At 46.3% G+C, this 27,786-nt stretch overlaps 1 protein-coding gene across 2 annotated transcripts in view; it reads left to right on the plus strand.

Moving 5' to 3' along the window:
* The window catches only part of PIWIL2 (piwi like RNA-mediated gene silencing 2), a 1,947,029-nt gene that overhangs the window by 497,170 nt on the left and 1,422,073 nt on the right, over positions 1-27,786 (plus strand). For both annotated transcript variants that reach the window (XM_078666379.1, XM_078666380.1), the window contains one exon: positions 17,518-17,635. In XM_078666379.1, the coding sequence (XP_078522505.1) occupies positions 17,518-17,635 (118 nt within the window). The remainder of the gene's footprint in view (positions 1-17,517; positions 17,636-27,786) is intronic.

Raw genomic sequence — 27,786 nt, forward strand, 5'->3', positions numbered from 1 at the left:
TGGCAGGGTATGCTCAGACGTGAGTCCCTTGTTCACTTGGCCTCTGGATTCAAGATAGCCTGGCTGATGAGGATTATGAATCCGAAACCTGTCCCAGGATGCTTGTTTCCGGTCCAGGGAAGACATGGCTTGGCAGTTCGGGCTGGACTGTTCCCATAAGGCACAGGGTCAGACTGATTTGCATATAGCCATGTCTGAACTGGGCTGGCTGAGTGAACTAAAGAATGGTGATGGATTAAACCCAGATCAGTTGACTGGGGGTGAGTGTTTGATTTATACAAACGCTCCGTCCATCATCCCCTTTTGTATCGCTTTGTTCGCCCTAAGTGTGGCAGGGTATGCTCAGACGTGAGTCCCTTGTTCACTTGGCCACTGGATTCAAGATAGCCTGGCTGATGAGGATTATGAATCCGAAACCGGTCACAGGATGCTTGTTTCCGGTCCAGGGAAGACATGTCTTGGCAGTTCGGGCTGGACTGTTCCCATAAGGCACAGGGTCAGACTGATTTGCATATAGCCATGTCTGAACTGGGGTGGCTGAGTGAACTAAAGAATGGTGATGGATTAAACCCAGATCAGTTGACTGGGGGTGAGTGTTTGATTTATACAAACGCTCCGTCCATCATCCCCTTTTGTATCGCTTTGTTCGCCCTAAGTGTGGCAGGGTATGCTCAGACGTGAGTCCCTTGTTCACTTGGCCACTGGATTCAAGATAGCCTGGCTGATGAGGATTATGAATCCGAAACCGGTCCCAGGATGCTTGTTTCCGGTCCAGGGAAGACATGGCTTCGCAGTTCGGGCTGGACTGTTCCCATAAGGCACAGGGTCAGACTGATTTGCATATAGCCATGTCTGAACTGGGGTGGCTGAGTGAACTAAAGAATGGTGATGGATTAAACCCAGATCAGTTGACTGGGGGTGAGTGTTTGATTTATACAAACGCTCCGTCCATCATCCCCTTTTGTATCGCTTTGTTCGCCCTAAGTGTGGCAGGGTATGCTCAGACGTGAGTCCCTTGTTCACTTGGCCACTGGATTCAAGATAGCCTGGCTGATGAGGATTATGAATCCGAAACCGGTCCCAGGATGCTTGTTTCCGGTCCAGGGAAGACATGGCTTGGCAGTTCGGGCTGGACTGTTCCCATAAGGCACAGGGTCAGACTGATTTGCATATAGCCATGTCTGAACTGGGGTGGCTGAGTGAACTAAAGAATGGTGATGGATTAAACCCAGATCAGTTGACTGGGGGTGAGTGTTTGATTTATACAAACGCTCCGTCCATCATCCCCTTTTGTATCGCTTTGTTCGCCCTAAGTGTGGCAGGGTATGCTCAGACGTGAGTCCCTTGTTCACTTGGCCACTGGATTCAAGATAGCCTGGCTGATGAGGATTATGAATCCGAAACCGGTCACAGGATGCTTGTTTCCGGTCCAGGGAAGACATGTCTTGGCAGTTCGGGCTGGACTGTTCCCATAAGGCACAGGGTCAGACTGATTTGCATATAGCCATGTCTGAACTGGGGTGGCTGAGTGAACTAAAGAATGGTGATGGATTAAACCCAGATCAGTTGACTGGGGGTGAGTGTTTTATTTATACAAACGCTCCGTCCATCATCCCCTTTTGTATCGCTTTGTTCGCCCTAAGTGTGGCAGGGTATGCTCAGACGTGAGTCCCTTGTTCACTTGGCCTCTGGATTCAAGATAGCCTGGCTGATGAGGATTATGAATCCGAAACCTGTCCCAGGATGCTTGTTTCCGGTCCAGGGAAGACATGGCTTGGCAGTTCGGGCTGGACTGTTCCCATAAGGCACAGGGTCAGACTGATTTGCATATAGCCATGTCTGAACTGGGCTGGCTGAGTGAACTAAAGAATGGTGATGGATTAAACCCAGATCAGTTGACTGGGGGTGAGTGTTTGATTTATACAAATGCTCCGTCCATCATCCCCTTTTGGATTGTACATGTAATCCTAGTTCTCTTCCTGGGGAATCTTTAGCAAAGTTATAAGCAACCCACCCCCTCACAGGACAGAAGCCATTACAGCTGACAACAAGTTATGTACACAGAATTCTTTAGTATTTCCGTAAAAATAATCTGGCCTTGTTATATGGCCCCTAGGGACATTGTCGACATTGCTAAGTTAGCATGAGCTTTGCTGCCATGATGCTGCTTTTGCGCAAGTTACTACATTACTTTGTTTTTTACAAGCTTCTGTTTATGCCTTTCAGATGAGAACTGTTGGCTTTTCACGTTTTCTGCTGAGTTCTTCTGTTCACGTCAGTCCCTAGCACCTAGACACAACATGCTAAACACTGCAGCAAGGCTGGAGACTTGTGCTTTGATATTACGGGGATGCATTTTGTTTTAACACACTTGGAGAGAGCCTTTCTATGGAGACAAGCTATGCTGTTCCTATGATGTAAACCTTACATCCAGGCTTTAAGGTATGGGGTATGCTGTCAAAGCCCAGAGATCTTCCTTTATATAAATAAACTTCTTTCAGCCAAGGGGATGGTGGTTAGGCCTTCTAGTCCTTATTCCACTGTCTGTATATAAAATGACTCCTCCCTTTGTATTCTTTGGAATTGTAACAATGCTAACCGTTCTTAGTTTATGCATTTTGCTGCTGGTAGTGGCTCGTATACTGTAGTGTAGAGCACGATAGTTAAAATAAACATTTTGGCGAGTGGCGGCCGTCGAAGACTCGGATCAGACCAGAAGTGAGGAAGTCGAACAGCTCCAGCAAGAACTCCTCCGCCTCCGAGACCAACAAGTAGACTTACAAGCGCACGTAGAGGATCTAGAAAATAGGTCTAGACGCAACAACATTCGGGTCCGAGGCATCCCATCTAAAGAAGAAGGAGCAAACATCACCAGGTACTTGCAGGGCCTGTTTCTGGAGATTCTGGGGGAACCTGCAGACTTTGAAGTTAGTATTGACAGGGCACACAGAGTAGGGTTGGCAAGGCGCGCACCCACTCCCCCTCCAGATATCTTGTCCTTTCTACCAGACTTTCCACTAAAAGAGAGGATGCTAAAGTGAAGCACGTCAGAAGTAACCTCTTCAATATCCGGAATACCCAGTGGCACTATTCCAAGACCTGTCAGCCATCACGCTTCAGAAGAGAAAAGCGTTAAGTCTCGCCACGGCGTTCTTGCGAGACAAGGGGATCCCGTACTCCTGGGGTCACCCCTTTCGCCTGATTTTCAAATGGAACGGAACCTTGCACCAACTGAGATCTCTCCAAGACACCTGCGCCCTGCTGGGTATTGAGGTATACGAGGGGCATGCCTCTCCAGGGCCCTCCCAGCAATCCTCAAGGGGAGGGTGGCAAAGAGTCGGCCGCAGACGCTCACCCACCACAGAAATGAAACCAGACCCAGCCACTATATCACAGGAACGGGCCTCTGCCATCAAAGAGGAGTCCAGAGACAATTCGTCGACTGACTGATTTGCTTGAGAGATGGGGACTCTGTTTGGCATTACAACAACGCTGGTCTGGGGGGGCGGGCGGGCGGGGTCCAAGGAAGTCGCCGCTGCTCCACGCTCAACCAGGTAACTTCACCACAGATCTGCGATACAAGTTTCCAGACTGGGACTATGATAATTTGTTGGGGTCTCTTTGTTGGGGTTAGGGCGGAGGGTGGAGGGGCGGGGTTCAGGAGTTCAGAACGCGTGGGGTTTGAGGGGAGGGATTGGGTGGGGCAGGGGTTGTGGATGGAGGGTGGGAACGAGTGTGCCGACAGGGTCCGGGGCTCTTGGGAGACATTAAGAAGGGGTAGTCCCCTCTAGAATCAGGTGTGTGATAAGTTGGCCTGGTATATGATGTTCGCTATTCTAGTGAGCACCTTGCACCAGTCCAAACAACCCTTATGGTGATGGTTGTAAAGTCAACCTTATAGACCAGCTATCCTAGAGGTAGCGTGGACAGAACAGTCTTAGGCTAAAAGACTCTTGAGGGTGTGTAAAGCCAGCTGTTTTACCATATGTAACCCCTTAAATATCAAATGAAAGGACACCACACAGGATATATATAAAATATATATGTATTTATTTACTAACACACTCCTCTGAACTCTTTATGAGATCAGAGGCAAAAGCACATCGCAAGTTACATAGTCAGAATACGTTAAGTTGCACAGAATACAGTTAGGCCCTAGGGGCGAAGCAAACCATATACTAAGAAAGTGGTATGAGTACCACATCACGGGAAAAGGAAAGGCCTAGGGCCTAGAGAATCGCTGGGGCTACACTATCTGAACCTTAGGTTAGGGGTAGGAGGCCCACAGGCGGCGCGTGCAGTGTCTTTACACACACGTGAGAGTCAATGTTAAGTCAATGGGAACTTAGAAGTTAGGAAAGTAAGGATTTAGGACACTTCCGGTCTAGCTATGAGGAAACAACTAAAAACCTAGACACTTGGATAGTCAATACCCTTGGGAGCACCGAAGTACTCGCGTTACCTCACCTACAGGAAGCGGGTGCATAGGTGTGAAGATGTGTTGGGTTTTGCCGTTGAAGTCTATGGAGCCTTGGAGAAAGATGCTGCAGGCGACCAGGAGGAAGATGTCCGAAGGGATCCAAGGGTGGATCGAGGATGAAGAGGACCTGAAAGCAGAGGGGACAGAGTATGGGTCACTAGTCAGTGACCGGGTGGAACCAGGAATGAACCAGACGACATTGAGGAGCAATCAGGTGCTGTCGTGAAGCTTGTCTCTTCAGCCACCCGGACCAGGAGGCGTCGAGGACGACCAGGTGCTGGAGGCGAGCTGTCCCACGAAGGTTCTCGCAGATGGAGGGGTCGACTGCCGGATTGGAGTCAAGAAGCCTTGGCAAAGGCAACCCACGCAGGATACACAGAAGGCTTCTGATGCAGACCAGCAAGGTCTGAGGGCCTCACCTTTGCATGGAGGCTGGGGCCAGTCTGGAGCAACCAGACCAGCGAGTTGGTTCAAAAGGATTGTCGTCACAGAGGCTACTAGCCAACGGGCTAGCAACCGGACAACGCGTCGAGCAGAACACAATCAGAAGGGCCCCGCGCAGAACTCGTGGAGTGTGGAGGGCTGATCTTAGGTGCAGGTGGAGCTCGGATTCGGGGCTTCTCAATCCCCAGTGCACAGCTTCGAGGATACCTCAGGAGCTGTACAGTTAGCAAGTTGCAGGCTTTTCAAGATGTCCGGTCCCACGTGTCTCGTCGCCTCCACGGATCTCAGCAATGCTGCAGACGTGAAGAGAGGGTCAGAGAGGTCTGGAAGTCTGGGTCGTGTCAGGCTCTGTGCTCGGGTCCCGGCGGGAGCGTCGACAAAGCAAGCCGTTGATTTGCTGGATGGTGCCTGGTTGCCCAGGGTGGTCACTCCTTGGCCACAAGGAAGATTCTTCAGTCTCTAGCTTCAGCAGAACGTCGAAGGTCCAGAGTTTCGTTTTAAGTTTCAGTTCAGGATCTAGTCTAAAGTCTCAGGACTCAGCTCCTACCTTTATAGAACTAAAAGGGGCTGGATTACTCTCTAGGTTCCTCCTATGGGTGGGACCAGGAAGGGGGGTGGTTACACCCCCTTTCCTTTGTCCAGTTTCGGGCCAGGGCTGGGGCTGGAGTGCCCCAGCAACCGGTTGAACTTGGGTATGCATGGAGCACCTAGTGTGCCCCAGGCAGTGTCTCAATCTATTCAGCCCTCCCTGTCCCAATACACAAAGTCCTGTCTGGGGTGGTGCTCGCACCTCTCCAGGCAGGAAACCTATTGTCCAAACCTCCGTGACTGGAAGGACTCCCAGCAGCAGGAGGTCAGACTTGTGTCTGTGGCAGCAGCGTCCATTTTGTGACGCTGGGGCTCTGGTTAACTTTAACCGGGATAGTCACAACTAACATGCCTTCTCCCTCTAGAAGGGTGGAATGCTACCCCCGTCGCCAGAATTGGCGGGGGGTAGTATTCTAAAGCGTACGACACCTTACACGACATGTTTAGATAAAGCCAAACCAAAGTTAGCATCTAACCACGAGGATTATAATGCACTTAAGAGTATATGGTATGGCGATATCATAGAACAGCTATAAAGACATGGTTCCGAAAGCTGCAGACAGGCTCAGCTCATGCTAGAGCACCATCTCACTCATAACCGAGCACTCTGCCTCCAGGATTGTTAAGGCCTGCCATAGGAGTGACTTATAGGTTACTGTGTGTCTATATATAAGTAGGTATAGGGATACTATACCTAAGCAAGGGGTGATTACACGACCTTGCCCCAGCTGAGTGATCAGCCAGTTGTGTCTATTTGAGTGGCCAGCCAGGGGTGGCATAATACATGCTGCAGCCCCTGGTAGGCCTTGGTTACACTTATGCCCTAAGTACCTAGGGTACACTTCTACAGGGGCTGATAAGGTGAACCAATTCCCAATTGTGGATGTACCTAGAGTACATGGTGTGAATTTAGAGAGAGTGCATCTGGGCTGTGAGTCTGATTAGCAGGCCCACAGCCACATCTAAGTCGAAAACCAGTATAGTAAAAGCAAAAAGTGGGGGTGACCATAGGAAGCAGACCCTACTCTCCTACACTACCTCCCCCCCAAACTTAGGGACATTAAACTAACCTTGACCAGTTGAGTCTTCATGTTCTAAGTGGAAATATCTGGAGAGTCCATCTGCATTTGCATGGTCAGTCCCAGGTCTATGTTCCTCTGTAAAGTCCATCCCCTGTAGGGAAATGGACCACCTAAGAAGTTTGGGATTTTCACCCTTCATCTGATTTAACCATAGGAGGGGCTTGTGGTCTGTCTGAATCTTGAAGTGAGTGCCAAACAAGTATGGCCTCAGCTTCTTCAGGGCCCAAACCACAGCAAAGGCCTCCCTCTCTATAGCTGACCAACGTTTCTCTCTAGGGGTCAGCCTTCTGCTTATGAAAGCCATGGGCTGGTCTTGACCATCTATATTCAGTTGTGAAAGAACAGCTCCCACACCCAACTCAGAAGCATCTGTTTAGACTATGAACTCTTTGGAGTAATCTGGACTTTTCAGAATAGGTGCAGTACACATGGCCTGCTTCAGGTCATCAAATGCCGTTTGACAGCTAACTGTCCACTGAACTTTCTTTGGAATCTTTTTGGAAGTTAAATCATTCAGTGGTGTCACAATGGACCCATAGTTTTCCACAAACTTCCTGTAGTACCCAGACAGGCCCAAGAAAGCTCTGACCCGTGTCATTGTGATTGGAGGAGTCCAGTCTCTGATGGTCTGGATCTTGCTCTCCAGTGGCTGAACCTGACCCCCACCTACCAGGTGGCCAAGGTACAGAACCTTGCTCTGCCCTATCTGGCACTTAGTGGCCTTGATAGTGAGGCCTGCATTTTGCAGGGCCTCTAAAACATTCCTCAGGTGATACTCCCAGGTGGAGCTAAAGACAGCAATATCATCTAGATAAGCTGCACAATAGTCATCCAGTCCTGTGAGAACTTGATTCACCAGCCTTTGGAAAGTGTCAGGTGCATTCTTCAAACCAAAGGGCATTACCACAAATTGATAATGTCCTCCTGAGGTCGAAAATGCTGTCTTGGCTTTTGCATCCTCCGCTAATCTGATTTGCCAGTAGCCTGCTGTCAGGTCAAATGTGCTCAAGAACTTGGCAGAAGCCAATCTATCAATGAGCTCATCTGCCCTGGGGATGGGGTGGGCATCTGTCCTAGTGACAGCATTGAGACCTCTGTAGTCCACACAAAACCTCATCTCTCTCTTAGGTGTGAGGTTTTGGCACCAGGATTACTGGACTGGCCCAAGGGCTCTCTGAGGGCTCAATAACTCCCAGCTCCAACATCTATTGGACCTCTGTCCTAATGCAGTCCCGGACATGGCCAGGTTGCCTGTAGATTTTACTCTTGACAGGCAGACTATCACCAGTGTCCACCTCATGGGTGCACCAGCTTGTCTGACTTGGGGTCAGGGAAAACAGATGTCTGAAGGACTGAAGAACTTGTCTGCAGTCCTGTTGCTGATGGTCAGAGAGGCTGTCAGCAAAGACTACACCATCCACTGAACTATCATCAGGGTTCTGAGTAAGCAGGTCTGGGAGAGGGTCGCTCTCTTCCTCCTGCCCCTCATCTGTAGCCATGAGCAAGCCCATGTCTGCCCTGTCGACAAATGCCTTAAGTCTGTTGACATGAAGCACCCTGTGGGGGTTTCTGGGAGTCCCAAGGTTCACCAAGTAGGTGACATCTCCCTTCTGTTCAACTATTCTATGGGTTCCAGACCATTTGTCCTGGAGTGCTGCTGGGGCCACTGGCTCCAACACCCATACTTTCTGTCCTGGCTGGTACACAGTCAGCACAGCCTTTTGGTCATGCCAAGCTTTCTGAAGTTCTTGGCTAGCGTCAAGGTTTTTGGAAGCCTTCTCCATATACGTAGCCATCCTGGAGCGGAGACCAAGTACATAGTCCACTATGTCAAGTTTAGGCTTTTTGAGATGTAACTCCCATCCTTCCTTCACAAGACATAGGGGTCCTCTTACAGGATGCCCAAACAAAAGCTCAAAAGGGCTGTAGCCAACCCCCTTTTGTGGGACCTCTCTGTAAGCAAACAGAAGGCAGGGTAAAAGGATGTCCCATCTTCGCCTCAGCTTTTCTGGTAAACATTTTTATCATCCCTTTGAGGGTCTTGTTGAATCTCTCCACAAGCCCACTACACTGTGGGTGATAAGGGGTGGTGAACTTATAGTTGACACCACACTCCTTCCACATTGCAGTTAAATATCCTGACATGAAGTTTGCACCTCTTTGGAAACCCCACTCTGGAGAAAACTCCAAGTAGGGCCCTAGCCACAACAGGAGCTGTTGTGGTCCTCAGGGGAATAGCTTCTGTATACCTGGTGGCATGATCCACTACCACCAGTATAAATCTGTGCCCAGATGCTGTTTGGGGGTCCATTGGTCCTACAATATCTATCCCCACTCTTTCAAAGGTTACCCCCACCACAGGTAGTGGTATGAAGGGGGCCTTTGTGATGCCACCTGATTTGCCACTGGCTTGGCAGATAACACAGGAGCGATAAAACTCCTTGGTATCTTCTGACATGTGGGGCCAGTGAAAGTGAGGGACAAGCCTGTCCCAAGTATTGTTCTGGCCCAGGTGTCCTGCCAGGGGAATATCATGGGCCAAGGTAAGAAGGAAGCCCCTAAATTGCAGAGGTATAACCAACCTCCTGGAAGCACCAGGCTTGGGGTCTCTAGCCTCTGAATAAAGGAGCCCATCATCCCAATACACTTTATGGATTCCTTGAGCATTCCCAGCAGCCTCAGCAGCAGTCTGCTGTCTGAGGGGTTCAAGAGAGGAACAGTCTAATTGTGCCTGCCTCAGATCTGCCCTTGAAGGTCCCCCTGTCCCAAGAAACTCAACCTGGTCAGGCTCAAGCTCTTCTAGGACAGTCCCCTCTTGGATCTCAGAATCATCCTCCTGGGAGGGCTGATCCTCAACCTGAGGCAGGGGGGAAGGCACTGCCTTAACCCTCTTGCTCTTTCTCTTGGGTGGGGTCTGGTCCATTGTTCCAGGATCCAGCACCTGTTCAGGTAAGCACTTTTTGGCCTGTGACCTGGTCACAGCAAGGACATGTGCTGATATTTAAACAAAGAATCAAAAGGGGGAGTGAAGAGGTAGTGCTAGAAAGCACTCAGGTGGGCGCACCCTCCTCCAGTTAATGGTATAAATAAACAACAAGGTCCACCTCTAGAAGGTTTCCTGTGAGCCAGAGAATATCAGGCATACACAGAATTTGTTAAAATTCCCCTCACACACCAAAAGGGCCTTGGTGTCATGCTTCATCATTGGGGTCTTCCCGTCCCGCTGCGGGACGGGGCGTGCTACGACTAGCGACTACGCTGGAGCACTTAGATATTGTAAGTGCTATGTGAAGTGTATTGAGTGAGTGCGAGTAGGGTCAGGAGTGATATGGAAAAGTGAGATTTAAAAGAATACCTTGCCTTATGAAAGAAAAAAATGATTTATTAGTCATAGGCTGGTATAGTTAAAAATAGTGTGGTGGAGACAATCTAGCTTAACAATGGGCTAGTTCTCCTGGTGTTGTCAACATGTTTCGAGGCCGACTGCCTCTTCGTCAGGACGGGGTCAGATCCCTCTGTCACTCACTAATGTTGGCAACAATGTGTGCTTTGTGTGTATATACAAGTGAATAGAAAATAGATTAATACAACTGCAATATGGCATTCAATTTTGAACAGTTATAGCCCTGTCAGTATTTCTGAGTCGTGGGCTGGAATAAATAGGAGTCAGCGCCCCATGAGCCGGTCTGGAAGAGGGGTACATGGAACTTCCATTAGTTCACGAGCAGTCCTCACATCCTCCCTCATCCGCGGCTTCGATGGGTGAGGGAGGATGCGAGGACTGCTCTGGCACTGACTCCTATTTATTCCAGCCCACGACTCAGAAATACTGACAGGGCTATAACTGTTCAAAATTTAATGCCATATTGCAGTTGTATTATAATCTATATTGTATTCACTTGCATATACACATAGCACACATTGTTGCCAACCTTAGTGAGTGACAGAGGGATCTGACCCCGTCCTGACGAAGAGGCAGTCAGCCTCGAAACATGTTGACAACACCAGGAGAACTAGCCCATTGTTAAGCTAGATTGTCTCCGCCACACTATTTTTAACTATACCAGCCTGTGACTAATAAAGAATTTTTTGCTTTCATAAGGCCAGGTATTCTTTTAAATCTCACTTTTCCATATCACTCCTGACCCTACTCACACTCAATCAATACACTTCACATAGCACTTACAATATCTAAGTGCTCCAGCGTAGTCGCTAGTCGTAGCACGCCCCGTCCCGCAGCGTGGCGGGAAGACCCCGATGATGAAGCATGACACCAAGGGCCCTTTTGGTGTGTGAGGGATATTTTAACAAATACTGTGTATGCCTGATATACTCTGGCTCACAGGAAACCTTCTAGAGGTGGACCTTGTTGCTTATTTATACCATGTGCTGATATTCGCAGCATTTCTGCATGGGTCCTATACTCCACCTCAGACCAGACTGAGGTTTCAAGATCATTTCCTAACAGACACTCTACTGGAAGGTCTGAACTCACTACAACTCTTTTGAGGCCAGTTACCCCTCCCCAGGAGAAGTTAACAACTGCCACACTATGGGAGGTAGTGGCATTGCTAGCGTTGATCACTAGGTAATTCTCACCTAGTATGATCTGTTCAGGGTCCACAAAGTTAGGTGTCACCATGGTGACACTGGCACGGATGTATGACATTACAACGCATGCTTTTACTTTGCATGCTTTTACATCGCGGTTTTTACAACGCATGCTGTTACAACGCATAGCGCTTTGGGGTGCTGGATAGGGAATAGTTTAATTTACTATTCCAACTCCAGTCCTCGTGGATAGTAGGGAAGGTGTTGGATAGTAAATTAAATCTATTCCCTATCCTAGAGCGCCCCCCAGCGCAATGCGTTGTAATGGTTTGCGTGGTAAAAGTTGTGATGTAAAAGCACTGCGTGGTAAAAGTTGCGTTGTAAAGGATGTTTCCCCACTGGCACATGTGTCCCTGTAGGCCTGAGCCATCTTGTCATTAATAAAAGGTGTCTGTCTGTACTTGCTCAGATTACTGGGACTTACAGTAGAGGACATTGCTATGTCCCCATCACAGACAAGAACAGCCTGAGTTGGTACTCTGACTAGGCCAGAGTCCACCTCAGTTCCCAGGGTCAACCCTACTACACCCTTTTGCTGGGAACCACCACTAACAGCTGGACTAGGGGGAACAGTTGCCTTAGGGGCAATGGTGGTTGGTGCTGTGCCCTTCCTGGTGCACTCACTAAACCAGTGAGAGACTGATTTACAGTATCCACACCAGGGCTTCTTTGGGCCATCTTGGTTCTGTTTGTTATTTTTGGAGCCACCCTCCCCCTGTGCCTTTTGGGGGCCTGGTGAAGACTTCTGGTCTTTTGGTTTCTGCTCATTACCCTTCTGGTCTGCTTTTTTTCTGATCACCGCCCTGGTTCTGGTTTTTCTGCTTGATCCTGGTTCGGACCCATTTGTCTGCCTTCTTTCCCAATTCTTGGGGAGAGGTCAGATCAGAGTCAATCAGGTACTGATGCAATAACTGGTTTTGACAGTTGTTAAGGATTTGCTCTCTCATGATCAAATTATACAATCCTGTATAGTCCTTAACTTGACTTCCCAATAACCAGCCGTCCAGAGCCTTAGTGGCACAATCAACAAATTCAGTCCAGTCCTGAGTCTGTGTCTTCTGGGTATCTCTGAACAACAACCTATATTGTTCAGTGGTTAGGCCAAACCCATCAATCAGAGCACTCTTCAGGACAGAGTAGTTGTTAGCATCCCCATCACTAACTGTGAGGAGCTTATCTCTACCTTTTTCTGAAAAGGAGAGCCATAAGATTGCTGCCCACTGACTTTAGGGTACCTGCTGTACTTTGCAGGCCCTCTCCAAAGCAGTTATCCATTTGTAGATGTCATCCCCTTCTTTGTAGGGGGGCACAATCTTGCTTAGGTTTCTATTATCATAGGACCTATCTTTATCCTTAGGGATATTGCTGCCACCAGTGGGTTCTAACCCACTCTCTCTGTGCTCTCTAGCACGAGCAAGCTTCTCTTTGGCCAAGTCAACTTCAAGTTCTTGCCTCTCAATCCTCAGAGCAGCCTCTCTCATTCTGGCCTCATGTTCTCTTCTCTGAGGAGAGGTCATCTCTCTCTGAGCAGGGCCATGAGAGCCATTTGAAGTATGAGATTGGAGAGATTCCCTTGAGTGGGATCTTCCTCTCCTCTGCCTCTGGTTAAGCCCACTTGGGGTCTGTATGGGGGCTGCCCATACTGACTCCCTTGTATGCTTAGGGTAGCCTGGCTAAGTCTTCTGACTGGGACCTGGCTGTTTACCTCGCCCTCAGAATCTTCCTTCACTACCTCCTCTTCTTCCTCTGGTTCAATAGTATCAGGAGCATCATCTGTGGAGGGGAGGACTTAATCTGCACTACCTGAAGCACCTGAGTTAGGTGTCTGTTGAACATCATACTCTTCTAAGAGCTCAACCAGGAATGTGAGGCTAGGGTTTGAACCCTGTTTTAGCCTTCTAGAAGTACACAGTTGTCTCAATTCTTGGTAAGCTAAGGCTTCATATCTCGAAGCAGTCCTCAAGGGATCTGCCTCTGCAGGCAGGGAACCACTGGGGTTCACTGTCTGAGACATGGTTTCTAGTGAGGTGTGGTGTTGCACCTACCTACACTATTTGTTTTCCTACAGAACCTTTCTAGGAGTTGTAGTCAGGGTGTGCTAGGCCCTTTGCTCTACAACAGCTAAGTTCAGTAGAACTTAAGTATACTAAGACTTGTTTTTTTATGTACCTGCAGGTACCTGTGTGATCTTTCAAATGATATCTCAAGATTACAAGTGGAAAAATAACAGCAAGCTCTAATCCCAACCGCTGCACACCAATGTGAGAAGTTGGCCTGGTATATGATGTTCACTATTCTAGTGATCACCTTGCACCAGTCCAATCAACCCTTATGGTGGTGGTTGTAAAGTCACCCTTATAGACCTGCTATCCTAGTGGTAACATGGGCAGAGCAGTCTTAGGCTAAAAGACTCCTGAGGGCGTGTAAAGCCAGCTGTTTTACCATATGTAACCCCTTGAATACCAAATGAAAGGACACCACACAGGATATATAGAAAATATATATATGTATTTATTCTCAACACACTCCTCTGAACTCTTTATGAGGTCAGAGGCCAAAGCCCATAACAAGACACTTAGTTATCATACGTTAAGTTGCACAATTTACGGTTAGGCCCTAGGGGCGAAGCAAACCATATACTAAGAAAATGGTATAAGTACCATGTCACGAGAAAAGGAAAGGCCTATGGCCTAGGGAATCGCTGGGGCTACACTATCTGAACAATAGTTTAGGAGTAGGAGGCCCACAGGCGGCGCGTGCTGTTTCTTTACACACACGCGGGATTCAATACAAAGTCAATAGGAACTTAGAAGTCAGATTTAAAAGGTTTTAGGACACTTCCGGTTTAGCTAGGAGGAAACAACTAAAAACTTAGACACTTGGATAGTCAATACCCTTGGGAGCACCGAAGTACTCGCGTTACCTCACCCACGGACGGCGGGGGCATCGGTGTGAAGATGTGTCGGGTTTCGTCGTTGGATCCTATGGAGACCTGAAGAAAGATGCTGCAGGCGACCAGGAGGAAGATGTCCGGGTGGATCCAAGGGTGGATCCAAGATGAAGAGGACCTGAAAGCAGAGGGGACAGAGTCTGGGTCACTAGCCAGTGACCGGGTGGAACCAGGAAGGAACCAGACGACGTCCAGGAGCAATCAGGTGCTGTCTTGAAGCTTGTCTCTTCAGCTATGCGGACCAGGAGGCGTCGCGGACGACCAGGAGCTGGATGCGAGCTGTCCCAAGCGGGATCTCACGGATGGAGGAGTCGACTTCCGGATTGGAGCCAACAAGCCTTGGCAAAGGCAACCCACGCAGGATTCAAAGACGGCTTCTGGTGCAGACCAGCAAGGTGTGAGGGGCTTCACCTTGTCAGGGAAGCAGGGGCCAGTCTGGAGCAACCAGAGCAGCGGTGTAATTCAAAAGGATTGTCGTCACAGAGGCTACTAGCCAGCGGGCTAGTGTCCGGACAACGCGTCGAGCAGAACAAAGGCAGAAGGGCCCCACGCAGACCTCGTGGAGTGTGGAGGGCTGATCTTCGTTGCAGATGATGCTCAGGAGTGGGGCTTCTCAATCCCCAGTGCACAGCTTCCAGGGTGCCACAGGAGCTGCACAGGTAGCAAGTTGCAGGCTTTTCAAAATGTCCGGTCCCACGTGTCTCCACGCCTCCACGGATCCCAGCTATGCTGCAGTCGTGAAGAGAGGGTCGGAGAGGTCTGGTTGCCCAGGGTGGTCACTCCTTGGTCACAAGGGAGATTCTTCAGTCTTCAGCTTCAGCAGAATGTCGAAGGTCCAGAGTTTCGTGTCAAGTTTCCATTCAGGATTAATCTAAAGTCTCAGGACACTGCTCCTACCTTTATACAACTAAAAGGGACTGGATTACTTTCTAGGTCCCTCCTATGGGTGGGACCAGGAAGGGGGGTGGTTACACCCCCTTTCCTTTGTCCAGTTTCGCGCCAGAGCTGGGGTTGGAGTGCCCCAGCAACCGGTTTGAACTGGGGTATGCATGGAGCACCTAGGGTGCTCCAGGCAGTGTCTCATTCTATTCAGCCCTCCCTGTCCCAATACACAAAGTCCTGTCTGGGGTGGTGCTCACACCTCCCCAGGCAGGAAACCTATTGTCCAAACCTCCGTGACTGGAAGGACTCCCAGCAGCAGGAGGTCAGACTTGTGTCTGTCGCAGCAGCGTCCATTTTGTGACGCTGGGGCTCTGGTTAACTTTAACCGGGGTAGTCAGCAACAACATGTCTTCTCCCTCTAGAAGGGTGGAATGCTACCCCCGTCGCCAGAATTGGCGAGGGGGTAGTATTCCAAAGCGTATGACACCTTACACGACATGTTTGGATAAAGCCAAACCAAAGTTAGCATTAACCGCGAGGATTATAATGCACTTAAAAGTATATGGTATGGCGATATCATAGAACAGCTATAAGGACATGGTTCTGAAAGCTGCAGACAGGCTCAGCTCATGCTAGAGCACCATCTCACACATAACCAAGCACTTAGCCTCCAGGATTGTTAAGGCCTGCCATAGGAGTGACTTATAGGGTACTGGGTGTCTATATATAGGTAGGTATAGGAAGACTATACCTAAGCAAGGATTGTTTACACAACCTTGCCCCAGCTGGGTGATCAGCCAGTTGTGTCTATTTGAGTGGCCAGCCAGGGGTGGCTAATACATGCTGCAGCCCCTGGTAGGCCTTGGTTACACCTATGCCCTGAGCACCTATGGTACACTTGTACAGGGGCTGATAAGGTGAACCAATTACCAATTGTGGATGTACCCAGAGTACATGGTGTAAATTTAGAGAGAGTGCATCTGGGCTGTGGGTCTGATCTGCAGGCCCACAGCCACATCTTAGTCGAAAACCAGAGAAGCAAAAGCAAAAAGTGGGGGTGACCATAGGAAGCAGACCCTACTCTCCTACACATAAATACAGTGAAGATCCCACAATGCAGAAAACAAAAGTTATTTACTTGTAACCGTAATTGTACATAATAATAATGCGTATTCATTGAAGTCATTAAACAACCCAACCACCACCATTCCCGTACAACAAGATACGTTTCAGCAGGGGATCTTTTCAGTAATATTCCTGTATAGAGAACTAAAGGTGTCTGTCACCATCAGGAAAAGCAGGCGGTAAAGGTTAGAAAAAAGACTGTGACCCCCCCACCCCCTACACCTTGGGAAATATCTCCCAGGGTGAGGGAGGGTCATTGGCAGGGTCATTGGGAGGGTCTTTAGGAGTTTATTTAAGAAAAAAAAAGAAAAATCTGGTTATGTTTGGTATACATTCGACATAATTGAAAGCAGCTAGACACTAAGCTTTTTGTACATTAAAAGGAAACACACTGACTGTGGTTCCTGTCAGTGTACAAAGGGGTCTGCTGGTCCAGCGGAAAACTCTTAATTTGGTGGGCGGAGTACCCTCAGGATAATAGATAATATCTGCCCTCACAACAGGCATTATTCTCTCCTCCAAAATCAAATCAATCCCTGTGTCTTTTTACAATGAGAGATGGAAATATTTTGATATAGATATGTCACATGTTTGGATTATTTTATAATACAAAATGCAGCAGTAAGAAAACTGTACTTCACTTGGATTAGTGAAAATGGAAACTAATTCATGCTTTCCTGTGAAATCTTCTACTCAAGCATCTATTCAGGCAATTAAAATGTTTCCAAGGTATGCCCTTTCTAAGACTGTTTGTTGTTGAAGGCATTTCCCAGGAGTCATGTTATCAGTTTGAAAGCAAAAATGGTCATGAGAATTGAGACTAGCCTGTATCCCTAAATCTGACTTGGCTGAGGGTGCCCTGAAGATGCTTGTTGGGAAGATGTAGGATTTCAAACAGACTGCATCTGCTGATTTAACTTTCTAGTAACTTTTTTGTAAATTCTTTTGACCGTATACTGTTTCTAGGGTGTGGTGCTTCGCGAATTAAGAGAATTACACTTTATCTTATGTTAAGATAAATATGATGTGCTGTTTGAGCATAAGCTTATCTGTTAAGCACTCGTCATTCTTGAGTTAATGGCTCCCGACCACGCTTGGGGTGTGAGCTAATTAGTACCCCAGGCACCTGTCTCTCTCTGTAGGGAGTTGGGTGCTCATAATTTTGAGACACAATGGCAAACTTGAGTCCTGCTGACACATTCTTTCGATGATGATTGTAGGAGCATGGAGAGCAGTTGCATCATATAGATCATTTTTGGTAGAGTCCATGGTGGGCGCTGGCTCTTGGTTTGGATCGTATGGCTCTGGGGAACACCCTGCCTTGGTCTCACCGTTGTGTTAATCTTTTTCCTTAGCCCCAATGTTGAGTGTAAGAGCATGCGGTTCGGGATGATGAAGGAGCACAAGGACGTCACTGGTGATGTCACAGCTTTTGATGGACTCATCCTCTACCTCCCTATCAAGCTACAAACGGTTAGTGTCTCTAATCTACAAAGCAGACTGTATTTGAGCATGATAATTTTGATGCAATTTTCGTATGCCACTAGTTCCCTGTTTTCTCTGGCATTTAATGGTGGTAATTGTGTCAGTGCTAGAAAATGCATAATTTCGCAGGCAAGATATACATTTGGGGCTTGGTTCTTTTTTTCACAAATATGCTACTACAACTGTGCCGTGAGAAATAATTGCCATTATTTTATTTGTTAAGGTAGATTGTAGCACTATGCAAATTAAATGATCGTGCTCAGTAAATCCGTTTATGGTTTCCCTGCTACTGTTGTAGCGACTATCAGCCTTGACAGCCGTCAGACCCCTTTTGAGAACCTTTGCAATTCAAATGGTGATTCACATACTCACATTGTCCCCAACATGTATTCAGGATAGAAATGGTTGATTATCGCCATTCATTTTTATATCCTGTTTCACAATGGCACACGCACACCAAGTTCCTGTGGACCGGCCGTTTCCCATTTGTTCTCATCTATTCTGTCTGCCATTAACCAAGCTACAGAAAGGTGCTACAATTACCTAATATTATCAGGCTGTGCTCCATAGAAATGTCTACTAACAATAAATATTAACCAAACTCTATAACCCACTTTTCCATGTATCTCAACTTTGTTGGTTCACATAGCTGTACCATAACTTTAATTAGCTGGAGATGAACCCCGGCCAATTAAAGTTATTGGCTAGATTTAAATCATCTACATTTAGTTACCTGCATCTGATGATGTACTTAATTGCATTTATATTTTTGGGGTGAAAGTTTGAATTTGTGTTTAATCATGATAATATTCAATAAATGAGCATATTGGGTTTTTAAAAACCCCATTCCCAATGTTTAATTAGGCTTCTGAAAGTGTTGAAATGTATCCATGTGAAAGAAAATTGAAATTAAATTGGACGCTTTTTATAGATGTTATTTGAATTTTTCTAAGACCTTCTGTGTTGTTTTATCAGATCACTGTTGGAGTCTGGATAGTTTGATCGATGTTGGTTGGTCCATTGCATCATTTCTTGTGGAACATGCATTGATGCTCTGAAAATCTTAATATGGTAGTGGCAAGGAAAGGGTAGTTGAAGTGACACTTAACTGTCATCCAGAAAGTTACAGTGGTTCAGTTTGGATTGGACAATAGAATGCGCAATGGTTGGGTCTAATTGATTGATTAGAATCTAGAAACTTATATTCATAGATCTGTTTCGACTATTGCTGAAGATGTACTAGTAATGGTGGAAACTAAACTAAGGATTTAGAGCATTCCAATATGTATATCCTCCCATTGTCAGGAGATAGATTGCTAAGCCCAGACCATTTGAGTTGGGTTTGAGTGACAGAAAAATAGTGACTATAACTTGGGTGTGAGTTGTAATGGGGTGAAAAATTCAGGATCTCCCAAGGACTATTACCATAGATGACATTAACCATGATTTACTGCTTAATTACACTTGGAAACAATGGAGTTATTTATAGGATAGTTATCTGCATTTGAATTGCTTACAGTCCATTAAAATTGTCAATACTTGTCCTGTAAAAGCACTTAGATTTTTTATATAACTGAAAGATGTTTTTTCTGTTCTGATTCTAAGTGAATAACTTTTAATTACAGGTACAAGCCACTGCATTGCTAAAGCCTCTTGCATACCTTGAACATTTTCAAAGAAAAATCTAGTGTGTAAAACAAGTGTTGGCTTCAATCACCTGAACATAAGTATCTGGAGTTAGGACTTGACATTTTGATTATATTAGATATAATCTATAGAATTACTGAAAGATAGTCAGAACGGTGAATAATGAATGGGACCAGGTATTCTGAGTGACATCATAAATCAGAACAAAGCTTGAGTTGTTTACGATGTCACTCACAACCCTGAAGGGAAAAACATCCCTGTTACTCACTATTGGCCATGTTTAATTTTTATGTTATGTATGGTGTACCCAAATAATCTTCCCTGCTTTCAACTTCTAAGCAGGGGGCTCTCCTTTCTGGCCCTGGTATAAAAACAAACATCCTGACTTCTTGCCCCCCATCCCCACCATCTATGCCTTCCCACCTCCTTTGTGCCTTTCCACCGACTCTCCTCTCAAAGCTGTGCAGTAGAGCCAGTGCTGCACTGACTGGCTCTCAGAGAGCATTCTAAGCTTTGCCTGAAATTCATTTATGATGTAGCAACAGTGGGAAAACACTTTGGTTTCCCACAATTGCTACAGCGTATCAGTGACTAACCAGATTTAGAAAGTGGTATTCACAATAGGGGAAAATAGCATTTTCACTTAACTATGATGTCACTTTAACCTTTGTTTTTTCTCAGTGAATTTCTAGGGTTTTTACTCTCGTCCCCCATATCCTGTAATAGAAGCTGCAACATTTCTTCTGATGTTGAGGCTTGCCAATCCGAGAGCTCACTCCCCCAGCACTGAAATTGGTCCTGCAGCAACAAAAGGAACAATGGGAGAAAAAGCCTGTTCGGCCAATCCTAACGCTTTATATTTTTGGGATTCTCAGACTTGCTGTACTCGAAATATACCAACTGTCAATATATCTAAATTGTTTAACCTAAATATTTTCAAAACTGCTGAATGTATTTACATCACATCACAAAACATACAACATCGGGGTTTGAATCTAGCTTTCTGCCAAATTTGGCTTAATTCATTTTAAAGGAAGGAGCTGAAATAGAAGAAACTTTGGGGGGAAAGTTTTGTAAAGATTAGTCAAACGGCGCCAAATTTAGTAGCAAAACAAAAAACGCTCTTCCTATGGAAAGTCTGACCTAACTATAACTGCACAGTGAAGACGGACACTGTAATTACCTGCTTCTCATTGGAGTTTTAGACAGTATCTGTAACATCATCTGATGAATCATTATAACAAGAGCCGTGATACAAATGTTACCAGTTAGTAAATGGCATTAAAATTAAAATGATGCCATATTTGCAATTAATGATGCAGTAAAACCTTTCAGTGGTTTGTTTTATTTCAATAAAGGATAGCTCTTTTCTAACTAAACCCTGTCCTATTTCCTAATCATGTGGCCTTATGTTAATGAAGGCTTAGAAAAAACTAGTACTAATCAAAAAAGATGTACACCTTCATGCACCTTGGAAATTGCAGGTGTAGAGGAATGATCTTTGAGATCTGTCCGTCCAAATCATTCATATCTCATGAGCGAAGTTTGATCACTCCCTGGAAATGTCCTTCTTTATTTCAGTTCCTTGCCTCAGGATGATTCATTTGTGAGCTAAAAAGATGCAGCAGACACAGATGCTGGTTTCTCATCCTCTTTTGGCTCCAGTCCAGAAGAATCTGCAGCATCCAATTCAGTCCTCTAGATCTCCTTTCTGTAGCTCTAAAAACAACAATCATGTTAATCACTTGTGAGCAGGTTTTGCTCTTCTTAATAATGTCTTATTACCATCAGATTTGAACAAATAACATAAAAGCATACCAAATGCACGTGTACATGCCTGCAAATGTATCTTTACATTAGCAATAAATGAAAGTATATTGCCCGCCTAGGCATACGCAACCAGTTCTAGTAAATATTTCACTATACTTTTAAGAAAAAAGATCATGACTTGCCCAGTAATCCTAACTATGAAAGTGTGTCTGTTTTATTTTTGAGTTGCACGCCTGATGAATGTTCTGCTTTTTTTTTGCAGTTGATGGTATTGATACAGTTTTTAAATCCATGTTTTCTCCCTATTGGAAGTCATAGTTCAGAACGGGGATTTTTTGGGAGTCCGACTTAATGGGATTTTACTTTTTATTCCACAGATCAGTTGAATGTTAATAGTGCAAATCAGACAGTTTTCAACAGATGTACACAATCTATAAAGCGAAGAAGCAAAGGGCAATTGCTAGGCTCAGGAACCTAAACAGTCCAATAATGTGTGACTGGTTTTGAGGCCAGCATGTTGGGACAAGCTATTAAATAGACTCTTCTCCAATAGATTGGATCCAAGTCATCCGTCAGAATCTTCTGCCATTTTTTCCAGACACTTCAACGCCTCAGCGCCTTTAATGGGACTAGCATTGTTGCCTGGTGGTGGCTAATGCTGTTGAAAATGGTCTATCTTGTTGAGGCTGTCCATTGAAGGAACTTCATGGCATTAAGGAGAAGACCTTCACAAGTAAAGTTAAGGCTATATCTTGTTGATGATTTTCATTGACATTGGGCTTCAGGGTCTGGAAAGCCAACCGTTGAACTCTCTGGCTTATCACATTGCACCAAATAGTACATTTTTCTAGGTTATTGGACCAGAATATATAAATAACATCAGTTGGTGGAATGGAAGACATTACACACAGGTCCATCCATAACTGTAGAGTTCAGTAATCAGAACTAGATAGCTCTACAAGAGCAGGTTACAAAAGGGAAAAGCCTAGGTAGCATCAGGTTAGAAAAGGGAGGCAGCTGTTTAAAGTAGGAAACTGGCCTGGAGCAGGTGGGCCGCATAGAATGGGAAGGGAAGATGTAGTAGGTCTGTAAGGGGAGGGTAAGAGAGAACTGCGAAGTTGTATTTGGGGGTGTTACTTCACATCAGCATTCAACTCAATTTCAACATAACACCAAAACAAACATGACAACCCAATTCTGACTCATACTCCCCCTACCGAAGCACACCATCATATCTCTAATTGACCTGTTTGAGCAGGATAGTGATCACAAGGAAAGCAACAATCCCAACACTATCAGTTCATTGAGGCTGCCCACTTTCTCACCTTCACAAACACATGAGGAACAAATCTTACCCAGCAAAAGTGATCGGGCAGCTAGGAGCTCAGTGGATGACACCAACAGCAACCTGGACACAAACCCTGACTTCCACAAGTCAAAATACTCCATCTAAGTTATTTGCTAATGAACGCCTGTTCAGTGAGTAATAACATACAACATCTTTGTTCTACTTCATGATTTGGAACTGGACATGTATTCATCTGAGAAACCTGTTTGGGGAAAGATATAGCTCCAGTACTTAATAAAGCTGTCCCGTCAAGATAGAATATGTGGCAATACAAGGCTGTGATTCCCTTTTTACTAGATGCAAATTCAGTCCCATTTTCACCTGCAGTTTCTTCTTGCTCTAGAGACCTCCATCCCGTAATGGAGCTTTAACACATTCTTCCTTGGCCCGGTATCAGATCGATCAATCAAACTATCCAGTACATGCATACCCAGTGACCTAAACTTCTGATGGTTACTTCTAACCACTGATGCAATACTTTAAGATAATCCCAGTTGGTATGCTGTATCTGGAAAATTCTACCAGTGATGACTCTTGAGCACTGCCAGATTGCACTGTGTGGCTCTGTTGTGACCCTTGTACTGCCCCAGAAATGATAATGCAGAGCCACATATTTTACACTACTTTTGTTCTGACATCCGTTCCCTTCTTTCAGCAGCGTTTGCGGATCTGGAGCTCTGCTCCTAACTTTGTTGGTTTTCCAACAACTCCAGAAAATTTTCAGAGTGCTAGGAAAGATGTTTATCCTGAGAACAACAGGATTCAAGCAGTGTGGTATATGCAGAAAGCAAATGTCAGTCACAGACCCTCACAACGTGTGGCTTTGATGCATTGGCTTCGATACATGGACTCCAGTCAAGTTATGTGAGAAATGTGCCCTCAGGTGATCAGTGAGCAAGAAGTGAAGCTTTTGTTGCTGAACATATGAACATAAGTTATCGTACTCAAAACAGCGATCCTGCTTCAAGTCGCAGGGTTGTTACTGTGTGAAATCCTACTTAAAGTTTTCAGTTAAGTCAAAGTTTAAAACTCGTTATAAGCACAAGAAAACCAAGTGTAATGTGACAACCCTCTCGCCAGTCAAAATCAGGCAAGAAGTTGCAAGAGCAGCATTGAAGGGCCCCTCTCCAGAAACCAAGCTTGATCCACCACCTGGTCAATCAATAGAAGAAAGCACCTGTTTTTAGCAGTGGTGCACAGAGCAGTGGAGGGGTTAGATTTGAAACTGCTAACTGTTGAGACTAGCACCACCTTCTTTAATGAGTCACTTACAGACACCCTCAAGGCCACTGGGTCAAAGCCATGCTTAGCTATTCTGGTCAGGCCGAATGATACAAGCCAGCCACTGGTGACATGGATTTCCTAACAAGAGATCCTTTGTCAAAAAGCCTTTCAGCACAGGTGCCAACGAGTAAAGTAAACCAATCACCTTTTCTTCAAATGCACTGGATAGAGAATCAAAGTGTAGACGCTTTTAGTAAAAAGCTACTTTTTTCTAGGCAGCCTGGCCCTAATTTCTTTGAATGCAATGTCTCTTCTGGGCATATGTACTCATGCATTGTGGGACATGGCCAGAATTTCTTGCCTGACATATGGTAGGTACTCCTGCTGTCCCTTATCCAAATGGTCCTGGTTGGATGCCAAATATGTAATGCAAGCTGGCATTGACTCTAGGATGTTTTGGTACCGTTGAAATTAGGAGCAAAACAATCCTTGTCTGCCAAGATGTATACCAACTCAGGCCTTAAATAATGGTGCTTATGTAAGGCTTGAGTTGGTATACATCTTGGACAGACAGCATGGCTAAGCCAACAGTTGGATGTGACTGTGACTCACCCTACCTAACCGGGCTCCCTCTCTGTCACATCCCTCTTTTATGTAGACAACTTTGTGCTAATAAATCAGACTTGGGTTGGGCTTCAGAAGCTCCTTAATTTCCTAAATGTTTACTGCTACAAGCATGACATGGTATGAACATAAATATTAATAAACAAAGATGGCCAAAAAGGGGACGGGTTACATCAACATTGCAATAGAAAATGGATACAACTTATAAATATTGTTTGATGAAGGTGGCTGCTGGAAAGCTTACCAGAATACTAAATACCAGATGCTGACAGCTGTGCTTTGCCTTTAATTGTTCGTTAAAAAAGCCACAGAAAATCCCTTCCTTATTCCAATACTCTGAGTTGTCAAAACGAAATTAATTTTGACTCTGAGATATGGGCAGAGGTCTTCATTGCAGATCTCAGCCAAACATCCCAGAGCACTTCTTGAATATCATGTGTGTGTGTCAGTCTGTCTGTTGTCGAAACGGGCCATGGACGATGGCATCAGCCTGTAACTTGATTATGCACTGAAATTGGAATAAAAGCACTGAATAAATCGCACAAGAATTGGTGTCCGTACCTGCTTTGCATGTCAAAGTTTTGTGTGTGTGTCTGTCTGTCTGTCTGTCTGTCTCTGTCGGTCTGTCTGTGTCGGTCTGTCTCTGTCTGTCTGTCTCTGTCTGTCTGTCTGTGTCTGTCTGTCTCTGTCTGTCTGTCTGTCTGTCTGTGTCTGTGTGTCTCTCGCGCTGCCGGAACGCAAGGAAAGTCGCACTCAGGATTTCTTGTTGCAGGATAGTATTTATTGATTTGACGCGTTTCGACAGCACGGTCAAAAAGTCATACAAAGACCTAGAGGTGGCCATGTCTTTTAAAGCATTTCCTGTTTAGCAATGGTCATAGAAGACATTTGTAATTCATGTTTGCCTGTCCTGTGGGCGTTGAAGGAAGACAGACTGTCACAAAACGTTATCAATTCGTTCTTGAAAACAGTTTGGGAACAATTGAAAACATATCATAAAAATGACATTTCAAAAGTAAAGTTAATAATCAACAAATGAAACACCTACATAATAATAGTGTGTATGTTATGCAGATACATCACAGGCCCAATTGGGGCTGCCCAGTGGCAGAAAACACAAGGTGGTATCATCGCTTGCTATTTTTCTAGGGTGCATGGTTACCACTGCGCTCAGTAGTCTCGAAAATCAGGTGCTGGTGAAGTGGTGAAGGACAGGCAAGTGCCCGGCAGTGTGTGTCCTGTTCAGATCACAGGATGTCCAGAGGATGTGTATATATATATATATATATATATATATATATATATATATATATATATATATATATATATATATATATATATATATATATATATATATATATATGTATGTATATATATATATATATATATATATGTATATATGTATAGCTTAGAAATTACCAGATTACATTTAATTTCCATTTTATATTGTTACATATTCAAGAAATAAAGAATGACTACAGAAACAACCTCCGCAAACCTCTAATGGAAAGGGAATATGAGGCATTGTTAACCCATAGGCGGCAAATCAAAGAATAACGCACAAAATGGGCACTGTGTCAAGAACCTCACAGTAACCCCTGTAGCCCATTATGCCCCACAGGTGACAGTTAATTCAGTTTTACGGAAATAAGGAATCCACAGTACAGAACATATATTTTTGTTGTACATTTCTTTATTAGCATTTACAGTTTGCATACAGGATACAAAGAGCAAGCATGACATTGCACTACGCAGTAATAGAACGTAGTAAATATCAGTTTTTCCAAACAAGCAATCCAATGAACATCCTTACCCCCACCCCAGATATGAATCCCCATTTCAAAGGTACGTCTCATCTCAGACATTTAGTAATATGTCGCAGTGGAAGCCTATGCATCTGTTTGCTGTGTGCAAACCATGGCGTCGAGCCACCCTCTCCCATCTCTACATCAGTGTCCTGAACCACTGAGCTGGCAGGGGGCAAACTGTGTGTGACCAGGGGGCTCCAGCAGTGCCTGTGTCCTTGTGCTCCAGGCAAGCAATGCATCTTGCGCCCTATCTTTCCTAGTCCTTTTCATATGCACCTCCTCTGCTCCCACCCATTCCACCAGGTCTTTCTCCCATGCTAAGTACATAATTGGTTGAGAGCTGCAATAGTTTCCGTCAGGGATAGTGGGATGGTTGCTTATGACTTTTATGAGGATTGCCATGGAAGAGTACTAGGATATCTGAAAGAAACAGGTTAGTATTAGATTCCTTACCTTAGAATATCCCCAGGAGTCAGACTGGATCCGGAAACTTTTGCGTAGGAGTACCCTTGCGCGTCGGTAGGCGTCGTCTGCGGCTCCGTGTCAGTCGTCGGCGCCGGGATGACGTCGCCGGAGTACTTAGACGCTGCCCTCGTGCACTGACGTCAGTTCTTCTTTTTTCCGCGCCAGCAAACGCCGATCCGGAAAAAGTTGTACCTTAGTCAATTTTTTACTAACTTTTTCGATCCTTTTTGATCATCTTTTCGAAGTCTCTCGACTCAGACGGTGCCGGTAGGGATGCCCGGGTTCAAACCCTGCGTCGATTGCAGCCGACTGATGTCGGTTACCGACCCCCTTCGCCAGTGTCTTCACTGTCTGGGCCCAGACCACGACGACAAGTCATGCTCTGACTGCCGGGCCCTGACGTCCAAAGCTAGATGGGAGCGGTCCCGCAAGCGACTCGAGCTCCGGCAGTCAGCCCCGCGCCGCTCGAGGTCCCGGTCCGGAAGGAGGTCGAAGGACCGGTCGCAGGGCCAAGCGGCCATAACTGGGTCCCCCAGCAGGCTGGGTGCTTCGGCGCCGTCGGCGACTTCGGTCCCGACGCCGCAGGGCCCCTCCGGATCCGGGTCGCCGCCGGTTGACCTCGCCGGCCCCCAGGGTGTCGTCCCCGGCGCCGTCCCCGGGCCTACCCTCGATTCGGGTCTGGCGCTGGAGCGGCGCCGCTCTTGAAGCCGATGGGAGACTTTTACTTCTACGACCCTGCCCCGTCCTTTGAGCCTGAGTACCAGGCGACGGGTGACGAGGGGGATTGGGAGGGGTCCGAGGACCCTCTGACACGTGAGTGTCAGTCTTTTCAGGACTGGACAGGTGAACTTGGGGAGGCCAGTGGTCTGGACACTTCGCCCGACACTGGTTTTGTCTCCCCTCCTACCATGGCTACCGAGGGGGGGGCTGCCTATGGTGTGGTGCTGACGCGGGCTGCCAAGGCCTTGGGCCTTGAGCTCCCCGTTGCGGCGTGAGGACTAACCTCCTCACCGAGGTCCTTAAACCGCAGACAAGCTGGGCCGAGCCTCTGCTGCCTTTTAATGAGGCCTTGTCAGTCGTTCTTCTGGGCACTTGGTCTGCTCGTAGATAGGAACATGGCCAGGCGCCACCGCCCGGCTCCGAGCGACCCTTGCTTCCTGTCGACCCACCCCACCCTAGAGAGGTTGGTCATCCAGGCCTCTAACTCCCAGACCGCATTCCCGTCGGCTCCCCCCGATCGGGAATCCAAGAGG

Source organism: Lissotriton helveticus, chromosome 11 (assembly GCF_964261635.1).
Source record: "Lissotriton helveticus chromosome 11, aLisHel1.1, whole genome shotgun sequence".
NCBI lineage: Eukaryota > Metazoa > Chordata > Amphibia > Caudata > Salamandridae > Lissotriton > Lissotriton helveticus.